The following is a 14931-nucleotide window of genomic DNA, read 5'->3' as shown; positions in this document are numbered from 1 at the left end:
GATGGGTTAAACTATGCCCACACACTGTGTCAGGAGGCACTGCATTCTGCAGCAAACCACTTCAAAGTGTCCCTGATTCAGGCACCATCGATCCCACTGCTGTCATTTTTTTTTGCTGCTGACTGAAGAGGTGATCACAGTTATGGGAATTACAGACGGGGTTTGAGGTTTAGTGTATGTTTGGTTGCTCTTGTGTGTCTAACCTGAAACTAATTTCACATTTGTCCCTACCAATTCTAACCGTATCAGAGATGCTGAATGTATCTTACATAGGAAACAATCTACTTACGCTGATCACAGCTGAGCCCTTTGTATCCAGAGAAGCAAGTGCATCTTCCATCCCCTGTAATTCCACTGTTGCATACTCCATGAACACAGTCACAAACTATATGGAGAAAGGGATTTGCTTTACTGAATAATAATGGTGTTCAGAAAGGCATCGTTAGTGCTTACTCATAGCAAAGGGTGTACTGGCCAATAACTTTGGCCAAACCAAGCTTTGACCTGAGTGCCTGAATTTCTAGGCTTCCATTAATGAGAAGATCAGTATTTGCAGTTGCACATATCAGTAAATTTGTGCAAAAAATTCAAAAATACTAATTTTTGAAGGGTCTTAATAGCCTGAGATCTGAAAATCTTCACAGGGTACACACTATAAACACCAAATTGACTAGTTGCTGATGCCATAAAACTTGTAAAATTTGACATACAGTCTGGAGCCAGAGTGGGATATAACATGTAATACAGACAATTTTTATAACTCTTAACAAATTGCTTGAGTTTGCTTCAATTCTATTGGTGTCTCTCAAACACCTCAAGAAGAGATGAGTTTTGTGACTTTTTTTCCCCATCCCTAAACAGAATTTATTTAGTTAAAAGCATAATTAATCACAGTATAGGTCTCAGGCTTCTTTCCTTTTCCTATACTCTGTCATTTCTGGTTATAAACCCTGTGACAATAAGCACACAAGATGCTGCATTCAGAGTCCAGGCAACTATGAAACCCTGCTGTAAGTGTTTTTTGAAGCCTTAAGTATACTCAAAAAACTTTCTAGTTATAACTGTTTGAATTGTGGTAATGATGCTTTTTAAAAAGGCCATTTATAGTAACATTTGGAAAAGCCTATAAGATGTACAGAGTTGTATTGGTGACTTCATGTTAAGCTGCAGTGAGATAGCATATCCTCTTTCCCTTAAAAATATATCCTGTGTTCTTGCAAGTCACCTGCACTAATTAATTATTAACTTCTTACCTATGTTTGTACTCATAATATAAAAACCAGGAATGTCTAAGGTATTACTGAAAAGCAGTTAGCCACAAATGAAAAATTGTTTATATTTTATTTATTCTGGAAAACTTGGAGGAGCTCAAATATCTAAAAGTTGAAGGGTAAAGTGTTGCTTAAATTAATATGCAGTTGAATCCTCTAGTAGCTTCTTGGAAAATAATTACCTGTATGTATTGAATTAATTCAAGTACCCTATATTCATGAAATGTTGGCTCAGTTACATTTCTGTGTATCAACACTGTCATCCAGTGGACAGCTGGTGGAAAAAGGGCCTTTGAGTCAGCAGCGGTGCAGGATCAGTGTAGAAAGGCGAATACAGATTATTTAAATTGAGATCGTTTGTAACTCTTCAGAAGTAACATTATGTAGATCTTGAGGGGAGAAAGGGAGTTTTACTTAGAGATAAACAAGCAACTATTACCATTTCAGAATGAGACAGTTTTAAAATTTTTTTCAGGCAGTTTCCTGGTTTGTCAGTTTAATTTTCAGCAAGGATCAGGAAGGTAAATAAAATACTAGAGATCAGTAAGAAACAGGCGAGACTGGAAAATGTTGTATAAATATATACAGTTGTGATACATATACATCGTAAAAAAATACACATAGTTTTGGTCCCTACCTCAATGTTCCATTTCTCCTGACAGAAGTATGGCTAATCAATGAAATCATCAACCAGCCAAACCCCAAAACTAAACCAAACCCACCCTCTTTTATACTTCTGACAGAATGGTGGAGCTCCTTGGCACAGAATAGAGTGAAGAGTAAAAGCAAGTTGGATTCAGAGACAGTCTCTGGATGCTTCTACTCTTTTCCTAGATATAAACTATTGGCCTCCAATACGGGATACTAGGCTAGAAAGATTTTGGCCTGATTAAAAATGGCCTTTTTTGTGTCAGATATACTGATTTAAATACCATATGAGTATTGCATGCCTTAATACAGATGGTTCAGTTTGTGGATATGCTTGAAAATCTACCAAAACACTGTAAGCCATGACATATTATGCAGTTGATATATTCCCATCCAATATTTTAAACACCATAACAACCTTCTGTATTTAGATCAAACAAATGCAAATCCATAACTTAGGCTGAAAAATGTGTAATGTGATAACTGGCCAACAGGGAGCCATACCTGTGGGAACACATGGATGATTCTAATCCTTAGTTTATTTGACTGTTGGCTAAAACAAAGATATTCAAGACAAGATGCAGATGTTTTTGTAGCACTACCCTGAGAGGCCTTTAGGCCCTCTATGCATTTCACTGTGATTTCTTAGTGTCTGAATACAGCTTTCATTCACCTTCTTTTATGTAATCAAATAAAGAAAACTCAAACTTACCTGATGTGCAGTCAGGACCAAATAAATTATCTTCAGCACATTTTTCACAGGCTGTCCCACCAAACCCTTTCTGTGAATTACAAAACAGAAATCAAAATTTAGGTTTCTCATCTATTCAGTACAGACAGATACATGGTTAGCAGCCTGAAAACAGCCTCTTTCACTGCCAAAAGAAAATAACTTGAAAGTTCAATCAGCAAATAAAAAAATAACTACCACAATCTAGACATTGTTTTTTGAATAATCTTCCCCCCTCCACCTTTTTTAAAAATAATTTGTAGATCTTCAAATCAGATGTTCTGACTATCAAGTTAACAATAAACTGCAGTAATCAATCCTAATGCCCTAATCAGTCTTACAACTGTTAGGTTGCATTTTCTGACTACTTCTCTCTCTGTCTCTTTTTCACATGTCTCCAAAGGAAACATTTTTGATGTAAAGAAAAGATCAACCAGTAGAGGGGGAGGTAGAAAAGATTAATTTGAGTTGTTTTCTTAAAAAAATCCTTTTGCCTGAAGTTAAGCACTACATGTTGCACTCTCGGCAAAGGAAGTTCAGTTGCATGTGTAAGGACTTTCTAATTAGGAAAAAAAAGTAATAAGTAATAGCACACTCTAAAAAATAGAGGAACTCAAAACACCTGTTTCGTAAAGGCAAGATGAAAAAAGTTTTTAAGAATTTCACCTGAATATGCTCAAGAAATAATAGTGTGAAAATTATTGCAATCCAAGCAAAAAATGAACTCCAAGCTAATCTTCTCTGCTGTTTCTGGAATACGTAGCTTTAATGTGTTTATACAGTGAAACATGCATTGTTTCTTAGCAGAGCTTATGTGCTATCATTGTATTTTTTCATTTAAAAGAAAGGACATACCTGACAAGTGCACGTTCCATTTCCAGTTATACCCTGTGAGCACTGTCCTCTCCCGTTGCATGGTGATGCAGCTCCTCCTGGACATGCTAGACATGACAATGTTTAAGCCATCAGTCAGCTTGCTCTGACCCTTATGCTTCCCTTGCACAGTCTGGAAGCCTCAGAAGCTGCAGGGTTTTGGGCCAGGCAGGGATTTTGGGTGACAGCTGCTGTTTTGCAACTGCCCGAATCTCTTCACTAGAATCTCAGATTCAGCAGTCTGTAAAGACTGTTTACAGTCTTTTCTTGTCTGTAAACTTAAGCTAGTGACTACAGTCAAAGGATTGAACAAAAAATTAGTTTTCTTATTCTAAAGTACCAAATGACTTTGTCCCTGAAAATCCACCTCTCTCTGCAGACACTCTAAGCTGTTAGCTTTTCTGTTGCAAGTGGAGTTTGCCTGATCACTCCTGTATGTTAATACAACTCTGATGGATTGAAAATTTGCTCTCAGAATTACATTTGATGCTAAGTTAGAGTTTAAGACGACTTACCCTCCCGCCCTCCAGATTGCATTTGCTTTATGTGGAAAGTTTTTCCTTTTCCCCGCTACTTTCGTAGGACTGTGATAATTGATTCAAATGATCTTGGAATTTAGAATTTGGATATCTCACAAGCAAATCCCATCCAGTGGGCTGGGGTCACTAGGAAAACTTGTGTGCCAAAGATGTGTTATGCTCTTCAGATCCTCTGGTGCTAAAACCATGATTACGGGTAGTGGTATACCAGGTGGGACAGTCTGAACAAAAACCCTAACCAGCAGGATTGGATAAGAGAAAATGACCATATTTCCAAATAAAAATAGTTTATTTTTTGTCTGAAATGTTTCAAAATTCAAATTTTTACTAAAAGATTGTCTATAGGAACTGTATATTATAGTATCTTATAGGAAATAATTTTGTCAGGTTTTTCCTCCTGTAGGGATACCCTTATTTTTCATAGTTGTCCAGCCACTCCTTGGAAATGATTTATTAACTCTCTTCTATAAGCCCTTCCTTCCTGTAATTAGAATTCCCATTAGGTACCATAATTCAGATGCAAGTGGTATCTAAATGTATCAAACTCCTACTGGCCTCACAGGTACTCTGCTGCACTTTACTCGTAGATTTATTGCTTATAAAGAGTCTCAAGAGTTTGTTCTGTGTGAGTGGAGCTGGGCAGCACCAGATTTATGCTCCCACTGCCTAACTTAATCCTGGTTTAGAGTGTTTAAGTAATGTGGAAGTTTTAATAAAAATGAATTTGATTTGGACGTAGTGATGAGTAAATAAGTCGATGTGCCTATGCATACATCTAATTTCACTGAAAGCTTTGGCTTTGTACCAGTCTGTTAATATTTCTTAGTTTATTCCTTAATGTAGTCTGTGAGGTCTATTGTATCCAGGTAAGCTTCTTGTGAAAAGCTAATAAATTTAAAGACAAAAAATTTAGTGCAGTTTGTCTTGTACATGGTGAAATAACCAGAATTGAGGTAAAGTAATAAATATATATGTATATATACTTTAATCTTTAAAATTGCTTTTAGTGAATCTTGTTTTCTGGCTACCGTACAATACCTAAATCTCATCTTTAGGACTTGTGCCAACTCTTTAGTATTTGCACAGCATGGGAAAATGTTACCTGCATTGATGCTTTACTGAATGTGCAAAGATACAGAAAACTCAGTTTATGGTATAACTTCTAGGAAATGTTATGTTAAAATTGTTGACAAAATAGGCTTTTTTTGCAGTTGGAATTCATTACACTTCCCCTTGTATTCACTACATCTTGTCTCTTGTTTTGATACCATTACCTAGGGACAGCTTTATCAAAAGTTTAGCAAATTTACCATATCATTGTACAAATTTGGGCAGGCAGGTAAAGTGCTTCCTGCAACCAGGGGGACCACAGGAAGCAGTGCTGGGACACAGGAGCAATGCTGGGCACAGTCAGCTGCTGCCACCCTGGGGAGAAGTGAGACCTTTGCTTTTATTGAGGATTGTTTTTGAAAAGCAGTGAGAAAAAGATGTTCTTGCTTATCTCTTACAGCAGTCAGAGTATAGAGGCCAAATCTTCATATCTAGGCCAAAAGAGCTTAAATCTATCAGCCTTTTTTTTGCCTCATGCAGTTAAATTCAGCACCTCCCAAGTGTCATCAAATGCAGCCTCTTAAAATCCTTTGCTTCACCTGACTCCCTGCGAGGCCGAAGCAGTGGGTAGAACTTGTGAAGATGTGTTTTGGACCATTTAGTTGCACAGAATTAAATGTATTATTGTTCCTCTAGTTTTTTTTTGTTTGTTTGTTTGTTTGGTTTTTTTTTTTTTTTTTTTTTTTTTTTTTTAACTTTTCACAATTCCCCCCCCCCCTTTAGTCTTACAGTGCTTTCTGCTCAGTTGGTCATATCATACACCTTTCAGTTGGTACCCAGGCTTTTCTTTGGAGCCATGTAAATATTTGCCCAGAGTGGGAACCAGTGCTGGGGTAGGGAGTAGCTCCTGCTGCAGTCCATCAGTTACAGACAGGGGACATCTGAGGTCCACCAGCTGTGGTGTCTGGGGTTGGGTTATACTGGCAGTGTTAAAAGGTTGTGATCTTTCCCCCTGGACCTTTTCCCACGTGGTACTTTTCCCTTTTGACTTTATGACTTTTTACAGAGGGGTTGGTGTGTGGCTGGATGGCTTGGTGTGCTTCGTGGGAGGGAAAGGGACAAGACATCTTTCATTCACTTTGTGCATTTCAGCTATCATTTAAGGAAGTCAGAGTGTTATTTAAGACCTAGTTTTATCCTTGCCATCAGATGCTAAACGTGAAGTAAACCCCTAGTCAGGGATTTTTCACTGGCCTCAGGAAGGGCCGTCTTTCCTCCAAACATTTCAAGTTGTGCTGTATCCTACTAGAAAGATTGTGATAACATAGAGAGCTATTTTCTTCCTACAAACGACAGCAGAAACAATACTGAGACCTTGATTTCTTGCTTTTTGGGGTCAGGAAGTTTGTCCAAAGGAAGAGAGGGCTTCCTTGCCTCTGCACCTTCCTTCACGCAGTGTTACAGGCAGGGCTTGGACTCAGGGGCAGTGAATTCTGCTCCTCTCCAGAACTACTGATGTCCCTTGTGTGGCTTCCCAGGGCACTCTCAATATGGGATGATGAGCACTAAGGCTGCATTTGGCAGTGGGATGGTAAACCACCAACCTCAAGTGGTTGTGTTCAGAAGAACACGACCACGTACTATGCACTCAGATATTTGCTTGTGTTTTCTATTGCAGTAGCTAAAAGTTGGACTGTTTTGCTTTAGTAGATAAATAACTGCTTAAATAATAGCTCGGGCTAAAATTATATTTTTTAAAATCTATTTTGTGGACAAAAGGACTTCACAGACATTGAAACAGACCTTGACGCCATTAACTAAAGAAGGAAACACTCTGGCTGGGCAGGGAAACTTCCTCTTGGAGTTGGGTCTTGATGCCTATCTTGGCAGCCAGAGATTTGATGCACTTGTGGAGATGCTGAAAGGCTTTTCCTGAGGAAGGGGTAGCTTATTACCCCTGCTTCAGTAATGGCCTTCAGATTCGCTGGCAGTTCAAGAAACTATTTCAAGTTGAGCTAAAAGAAAAGACTCTACCTGCATCAGAAAGTAGAGAACTAAACAGATTTGGAAATATTTCAGACACAGGTGAGGGTGATTTTGACTTAAAATGAAACATTTAAACTTGTAGTTTGAAAATCTTAACTTTTAAAATATGAAATAATTTTGCAGGCATTGACTGAAATGATTTGTTTTGAAAATCTCAAAACTACAGAGATTTCCTGAGGTTTTTTAAGTTTTCTATATTTTTTTCTTTTTAAATGAAGCTTTGAATATCTGTTTAAATCCTCTAAGTTTTAGCTGAAAACTGCCATTTATTTCTACTTCTGCAACAAGCTCTGAGGAGCAAACTTCTCATAGCAATAAGTTTTGAAAAGCATGGAAGTCACTGCTTTATTTCTGTTCAAATTATATATTTTAAAAAAAACCAAACCAAAACAACTTACTCATGCAGTCTGGGCCCCAGTGTCCCTGGCAGCACTCAGGTTGTTCAAATTCCTTCACACAATGATGCCGACATCCCGGAAAAGAAAGTGTGTGTGTTTTAATTTCCAGATAATACCTGCGGAGAAGAAACTGGAGCTGCTTTAAAGTACTTAAAAGCCTCCCATGGGGAAAAATAAAATTCTTAACTTCCTCTTCTCCTTTCGGTGTCAGACAAGAGCATTTTAAGCTTAGTTGCACTGATCTGCCTTTTTTTCTTCATTAAAACATTAAAATGTAAGGGCCTAAAAAGATCCTTGGATCCTGTTTCTTTTGAATAGTATATTTATCTTCCCCCCTCAACATAAATAGAACCTTTTTCTGTAAGTTTTGATTTGAAATAGTATTTTAAAAATTATTTAATATCAAAGTTACTTAAAGGCTAAATAAACTCAAAATAGTTGCATTTTCTCTAAAATACTGCTTTTTTTTTTTTTTTTCCAGTCTGAAAGGCAATATTTCAAATTTGCTTTGAGATTTTTTCCCTGCCCTTCACCCCCTCACCTCCCCAACTTGGCAGTTTTAAAAATCTATTATTTACATGATAATATATGATAAGGATAATACATAAATGTAATTTGATACTATATATATTTTTAATATATTTTTGTATCATTCATATCAAGTATGAAGAAAAAACAAGGAAGAGATTATATGATATCACTCAAAAGAAAATCTGATAACCATTAATAGCAATGTTTATTTTCCTGTTATACCATTTGCTGATTTAGTTTAAGCACCAAGTACTCTGAATGAAGCTTGAGTTCTGGAGCTGATGAAGCCAATAGCAAATGTTCTATAATGAAATTGCATAGACTAGAGCATTTGTGATATGAATTAACATTTTCTAATTCATGAGGAACAGCATTAACAGAGAAAAGCTCTGACAGAAGAGATACCTGCAGTCTGGTATCCCAGTCCCATTGGTAATTTTGGTGTAACCAGCAGGGCACCGGGTGTCAAGGTTTAAAGAGCAAGGTACACATTCAGTTTTCATTCTAATGAGCAACTTTTGATCACATTGCTTCTTCATCTGTAATAGGAGAAGAATAATTAAAAAGAAGGAAAAACTCTGCCCCCAGTGACATTTCTGAAAAAATTTACCTCAAGTTTGCTCTCACTCCCACACACATGTTCCTCTCAAAAGTGGACTTTGTGTTATCAGCACCACTGTATTGGACCAAAGGGCTTGGGAAACCTGACTATAGTGCTATAACTTAAATGCCAAAGGCTTGTGCCCCTTGCTGTTGTGGTCCTAGTTTCAAGAATACAGATCTGACAAATGACTCAAGAAGGTGACAAAAGGAGAAAAGGCTTAGGGTATTGTCACAGTAGTGGCGTTATATTTTGGGGTTGTAGAAATCATAGATGTGAAAATGTCTATATACCTAATATAGTGTCTGTTTCCTACCATTTAAACAGTCAACCTATTTTAAAGCAGCAAGTCTTTGATGAGCTGCTTTATCTTCTTTCTAATGTCAGCTTCATCTTCTTTCTTCCTGCTATTTGTAGAAGTAAGTTTATAATTCACAAGTGGTGAGAAATGATCTAATGCAGAGTATGATTTTTAAAAACCAGCAAAATGACCCTGTGCAGTCCAGATAGTACTGGACCTTCTGGGCACATGTGGGATGCTGACGCCTCTTTGCAGAAGCACACAATTGGTCTAGGTGGGTACACTGGCACCTTGGGTTTTCTACATGTCCCATTGCCTGGTAGTCCTGGATGAGGCCCTCACCCCTATGGTTTCTCCTCTTGAGAGATAAACATTTCAGTAGCAAAGCTCGTGAGGATGTATCACAGACATGATGAGGAGATTTAGTTTGATAACCTCTGAGGGACTACCCTTGATTGTCATCATCCAGTTGTAAGTACATTTCAACATCAATTTAGTTGTCAAATTTTAGTCTATAAATGCACTGTTTAAATCTAATTTGGGTAGTGCTCAAGTGTTTGGGTAGTGAAGCCCCTTGCTGTGTAGATGCATTTCAGGTATCTTTGAAGTAAAAATGTGACCTTTTTCCATATGTGGCTATGATGTGGACACAGCTTGATCAGACACTTGGTAAAGCAGTGGTGAGCAGTACCATGCTGGCAGGGCTGAGCAGCCTCCCTTCCCTTGCAGCAGAACCCAGCACTGGTGAAGCACTGGACAAGACCTGGCTTTTTGGGCATCAGGCTCCCACAAATTCAAACCAGAGCACCTCTGCACCTGATGAGGTGCAAAAACCAAAACCACCTGATGAGGCAACAACATGAGGGAGTTTGAATGTTTCCAATAATCCTGGTGCTCAGCACCAGTGTGACCACCTCAACAGCTCATCCCTAAGGAAAGCACCAGAGCACCCATGCACTGGAGAAAGAACCAAACAGCACAAATGCACAGTTCATGCACATGAAATCCTATGAGCATTTCCACTGGGTGGTATCATTACTGATAATATTGAAGAATCATAAAATCTGGAGTGCTGGTTGATTTTTCTGAGTCTTTTACCAAGTATGCTACTGAAGCCCTGCTCCTTGCACTTGCTTGGTGTAAGCCTGAGGCTGGATAATCTGCTGGGCCTGTAGAGTATTCAGGTCCAGAAGTGGAAAAGCTGTTGGCATTAGTGGTTGAAATGATCTTATTGCAGATGTTGTCGTCAAAAAGAAGGAATGCCATAGATTTTCATTTTTGGAATGAGAAAATTCAAAGGGATTTTTGAAAAGGTAAAATCTAAATAAAAATAACTTATACCCTTCCCCTATGACCAGCTCTACAACACTAGGAATGGTGGTATTATTTCAACTTTCTTTCATTTCCTTTTTTGTTTTAGGGAAAATCAAAGAAAGTTGAATTTGTAGTGACTTTTTTTTTTTGAGATAGAATAAATTTAACACATTTCCTAGTACTTTTTGTACATTTCAAAATATCTTTCAGTTTAAAAAACCCAATTACCAACCAACAAAACACCTGAAGTGCCTTCCCCCCCTCTCCAATTATCTCTGCCTTTCTATTTCCTCTTCTACAAGTGTTTTTATTTCAGAACACGGTAAGTTAAAGTCTCATGTTGTGATGTGAGACAGTTTAGAGTCTCACTGTTGAACTCCTGGTTTAGATTTGTGACCCAATGCTTCCTGCCTCTCTACAAGGGTGATGGAAACACATGTTGTGATATTTCACAGATCCATAGGATTTGTACATGACAAACATACCACTTCCCGAAAAGACTACAGATCTTAAATTTATAACTTTGTACAATTACTTTCAAAAACTCAATTCCTTAGATTTTTCTTCCTTACTTATCTGAAACAGCTGTCCCTTCTTGTAGTTAGTAGTGTGGATAATTTTCACTATAGAAAAATTTCTGCTTTCATCTTCTGACTTATCAGAAATCCTAAGAATTTTCTTTTGATAAATGCATCAGCTACAGTCTTTTGCCACATTTGCCATTTTTCAGAGCCTTTTTCAGTGTACTCATAACATTTCATTTGAGCCGAATTCTCATGGGGAGTAAACAGATGCATTTCTGTTATTTCAGAGGACTGAATTACAGAACTTGTGGTTTATAATTCAGTGTCATATACATCAGTGATTGTTCAGGTGAATTTTTCTTCTATAGGATACAGTATCTGATAACTGGTCTCTCTATAACACAGAGTAATACAGACATATAATAATCCATTACTTAAATAAAAAGCTGTTTCTTACCTCATCTTGGACTTGTGATGACGAACACAGTTTCATTGCAACAACAAAAGCAAAAAGGAATAAAAAACCTGGATTTTTTCCCATTGTGAAAAATTGGATTCTTGTTCTTTCAGAATCCTCCAAACATGGAAACTCAAATTCAGACATAAAATTATTGTTCTTCAGAGGTGCTATTCCTTCTGCATTCTTAGGTAAATAGTTTAACAGGACTCTTGTGTTCCCCAATGTAAATGAGTGTGGGATTTGGCATGCAGAGCTTGCCCAGCCAGGAGAGATTCCAAAATGCAGGGTATTAGCTGAAAGTTTTCACTGGAAAGCTGAATAAAGCCTTCCTAACTGAATGACAGGATATCCTGACAGGGCTCTGATCATTTATTCCTCTCTCTGAAACTGTTGACAGTACAAAATGAAGGACACTGAACTGTTATGACAGAAGAGGATTTCTTCTTTTAGGTGGGCATTGATAGGGGACTGGAGTAACTGCTGTGCTTGTTATCATTCATTTGTTTAACTGATCTAAAGGAGAGCAATGGATCTCTGAAGTTGTCTTATCAGCCATGCAATTAACCTACTGTAAGAGTGCGTCCCCTGAATGTGGTTTTGGGAGAAATACTAGGGACTTTATCTCAGGAGACCAAACGAACATCTTCCAGCTTTGGTTAGCTGGATAAAAGGGGCACTTTTTCCTCCCATTTTTGCTATTTTTGTTAAATAATTTTGACTCATTTTCTGGATCTAAGCAGAGGAAAATTAACTCAGATGTTATTGGATATGGTTAGGAGGGATGAGTATACAGACAATTTGATTTGTCAAAAGCAAGACTGTTCTTTCTTCTCAGAGGTCTTCAGCTCTTTTCTAGTGCTACTCTTTGCTGCTGCTGTGGTCAGTCTTGTAAGGGCAGACTCTCTTGTGTCTTAAATATTTGATAACTTGGATACCTCCAGATTGTCATCTTTTCTTGGTGCCCCTGACCTCATAATTTTTTTAGTCATTTGAAGACACTCCGTAAGACTGCCTTAATACAAAGTTGTGCTTTGTAACATCTTATCTTTAATTTTGTGTTGTTTTCCTAAAGAAAGAAGTGTGATATAATATAATGTACAAATTAATCTACTTTTGTTATGTGCTCTAACAGAATGTTGCAAAATTGCTGGTAGGAGACGGCAGGGCAAGATGTTTCCTGTGCACTCATCAGATCCTGTTCCTCTCTGCTATACGATGAGGAAGGTAAATCATTTCTTGTTTATGCAGACATGATAGCAGCCAGGGGTTGTGATGTACATGCTGACAATATGTATGTCCCTGAGAAGGGCTGTTTCTCTTTTATGAGGTCAAGGCCTTTTATGCTGCTTTGGCCTTGCATACAATGTAAAATCTGGCGTGGCGGAAGGAATGGCTCAGGATTTTCTCCAAGAGCTGAATCCTGGAGGATCTTCTTTTCCATGTGGTGATAGCTCACGGCCACATCCCATTCTCTGTGGGATGTTTGGGAGCGAAATTTGTCCTCCCTCTGCTGCAGATGTGCCTTGTTGGAGCATGGACAGAATGTCTGACTGGGAGGGGTCTGTGCTACCTGGGCAGACACGTTTGCCTGGTCCCTGCATGGGTGATGGCAGGAGCCAACAGCTTCTTCAGCAGCTTGAGGTCAGATGGGTTTCTTGCCTGTGTTACCACTTCAGACAGTACAGCGATGAAAGGAGCTGTAAATCGAGCACGTCCCTTTCCTGTCCTGTAGATCGAGATAAAGAGCCAACAACATCAGCTCTCTTGTTATCTGCTCTTGCCTCCTGTATAGGCATTTGTGTGAAGTAAACTCTTTTTCCCTTTCCTTCCTCTCCCTTGTCAGAGCATGGCCTCCCCACTAACTGCCATGACGGCCACTTTCCTTGCTCCAGAGGAACCAGACACCCTTTCCTCCTTTTGGTGATGGGCATTTTCCTTGTTCATGGAGGTTAAATACAGACTGTGCCAGGCTCTAACTATAACTCTGTGTGGCCGGCTCCTGCCCTACTTTGGGCAGAAATACAGGCTAATAGGTCCCCTGGCACACAGGACAGGGCTTGCTGGGCCTCAGAGTGTGGGAAGGTGACACCTCAATGTTTAAAGCAGCCTGTGCAGTGTGGCAGTGTCCCTCTCCAGCCAGGGAGCTGGCACACTGCCTTGCTTGGGGGGAGGCTGTCCTGGCCTGAGGTGCCAGCAGCCATGCTGATGTTGTGTGCTGGCGTGCTGTTGGCATGGGCAGGAAGCCCTGACTGCCAGGTTTTGCCCTTTGCTTTTGGAAACATGATAGTGGTGTTCTCGGCAGGCTGGAACCTGAGTCCTTCCTCCCCTTGTGCCTGGGCCACAGAATGCTGAGGAGTCCCCTGAGATCCCCGGTAGGGATTTCGTCAATGTGCTGCTCTGCATGTTGGCACAACTGTGCCAACTTTTGTCTTTGGCCATCCGCCAGCTCCTTCTCTTGATGTGTTTTCATCCTGTCCTGGCCTTGCAGCCCATGTGTTTCTGGGGCTGTCCTCCTCCATGGTCATGGTGGCAAGCTATCCCATCCTCGTTATCTTGCTGCTTATATAGCTTGCTGAGACTTTTGTGCTCTTGCATTCTCTGCTCTTACTTTTTCCTGGCTTTAGCCAGGATATCTTATTTTAGCTTTGTGTTGTATCTCATTCTGTGTCCAGCTGGAATGCTGGAGAGGTCTTGGATATCTTTGGTTCCTGCAAGAAGATGAAAATTTTGGAAGCCTTAGATGACAAATATCAAAATACAAATGTCTCTGTGGAGTTTGTTCCCTTGGAATTTTTTTTTTTTAAATAATATTGATACAATTGAGGGAAGTGAGAGCAAGGAATGTGGGAGTGACAGTGGCTGTGGTCATGGATACACCTGAAAGCTGGGATCAGTTTGACATGGAGGAGCTCAGCCAACTGTCCCTGGGGATGTTCCAACCAATTGGATGCTCTGTGTTTCAGCTGCTAGTCACCCCTGTACCTCTGAAAACATTCAAGGTGCAAGCAACCTGCTGAAAAAATTTAGGAAGAGTCACTGTGTATGCTGTAATTCTGCAACTGTACATGCTGTGGTACATCCTTGTGTGTGTCACTACACGTGCTGTGGCATATCCTTGTGTGGGTCAGAACTTACCTTTGCTCTGCTATTGCATTCCTGGACTGGATGCTCCTGCTTTCAAGTAGATGTGAATTGGCTGCTCTTTTATTTTCTTCTTCCACCTACTGCCTCTCTTCAAGTTACTCCTATTTCTGTGCTGAAAATGTCAACCAACCAGAGAAAACATGATGCTTCATTTATGTAGATGTTTTTGAAGACAATGTTTGTACTACAATTTATTTCAGTGTTACAATGAGGCAGTTGCTCTTTTTCACAGCCAGGCACTGGTTTATGAGGTCAGTTTAAAAGTAAAAAAAAAAAAAAATAGTGGAGAGGCAGACATACATGATGGTTGCAGTACTTGCTTTCCTCTACACAGTTTTGATGATCACACAATTTCTTGCATTTAAAAATTTTTTAATCGATTATTGACTGCACAACTTGCATTGTATATTGTTCCCCTTAACTTTCAGAATTTAAAGCTCTCTCAACCAGAGATGGCTGAACAGCATATGATGAACTCTCAGAGACTCACACGAAGCTCAG

The 14931-nt window shown here is 39.2% G+C and overlaps 1 protein-coding gene across 1 annotated transcript in view; it reads right to left on the bottom strand.

The window, feature by feature from the left end:
- The window catches only part of STAB2 (stabilin 2), an 82762-nt gene extending 71321 nt beyond the window's left edge, over nt 1-11441 (bottom strand). Inside the window, exons 1-6 of the mRNA XM_029963636.1 lie at nt 11284-11441; nt 8492-8625; nt 7556-7671; nt 3505-3590; nt 2632-2701; nt 290-385 (exon numbers count right to left, since the gene is read on the bottom strand). Coding sequence (XP_029819496.1) covers nt 290-385; nt 2632-2701; nt 3505-3590; nt 7556-7671; nt 8492-8625; nt 11284-11430 — 649 coding nt within the window. The 5' untranslated portion in view covers nt 11431-11441. The remainder of the gene's footprint in view (nt 1-289; nt 386-2631; nt 2702-3504; nt 3591-7555; nt 7672-8491; nt 8626-11283) is intronic.
- Nucleotides 11442-14931: the final 3490 nt, after the last annotated feature.

This window comes from Manacus vitellinus, unplaced genomic scaffold (assembly GCF_001715985.3).
Source record: "Manacus vitellinus isolate BGI_N305 unplaced genomic scaffold, ASM171598v3 scaffold_5_pilon, whole genome shotgun sequence".
Lineage (NCBI taxonomy): Eukaryota > Metazoa > Chordata > Aves > Passeriformes > Pipridae > Manacus > Manacus vitellinus.
This window is presented reverse-complemented; position numbering and strand designations above follow the sequence as displayed.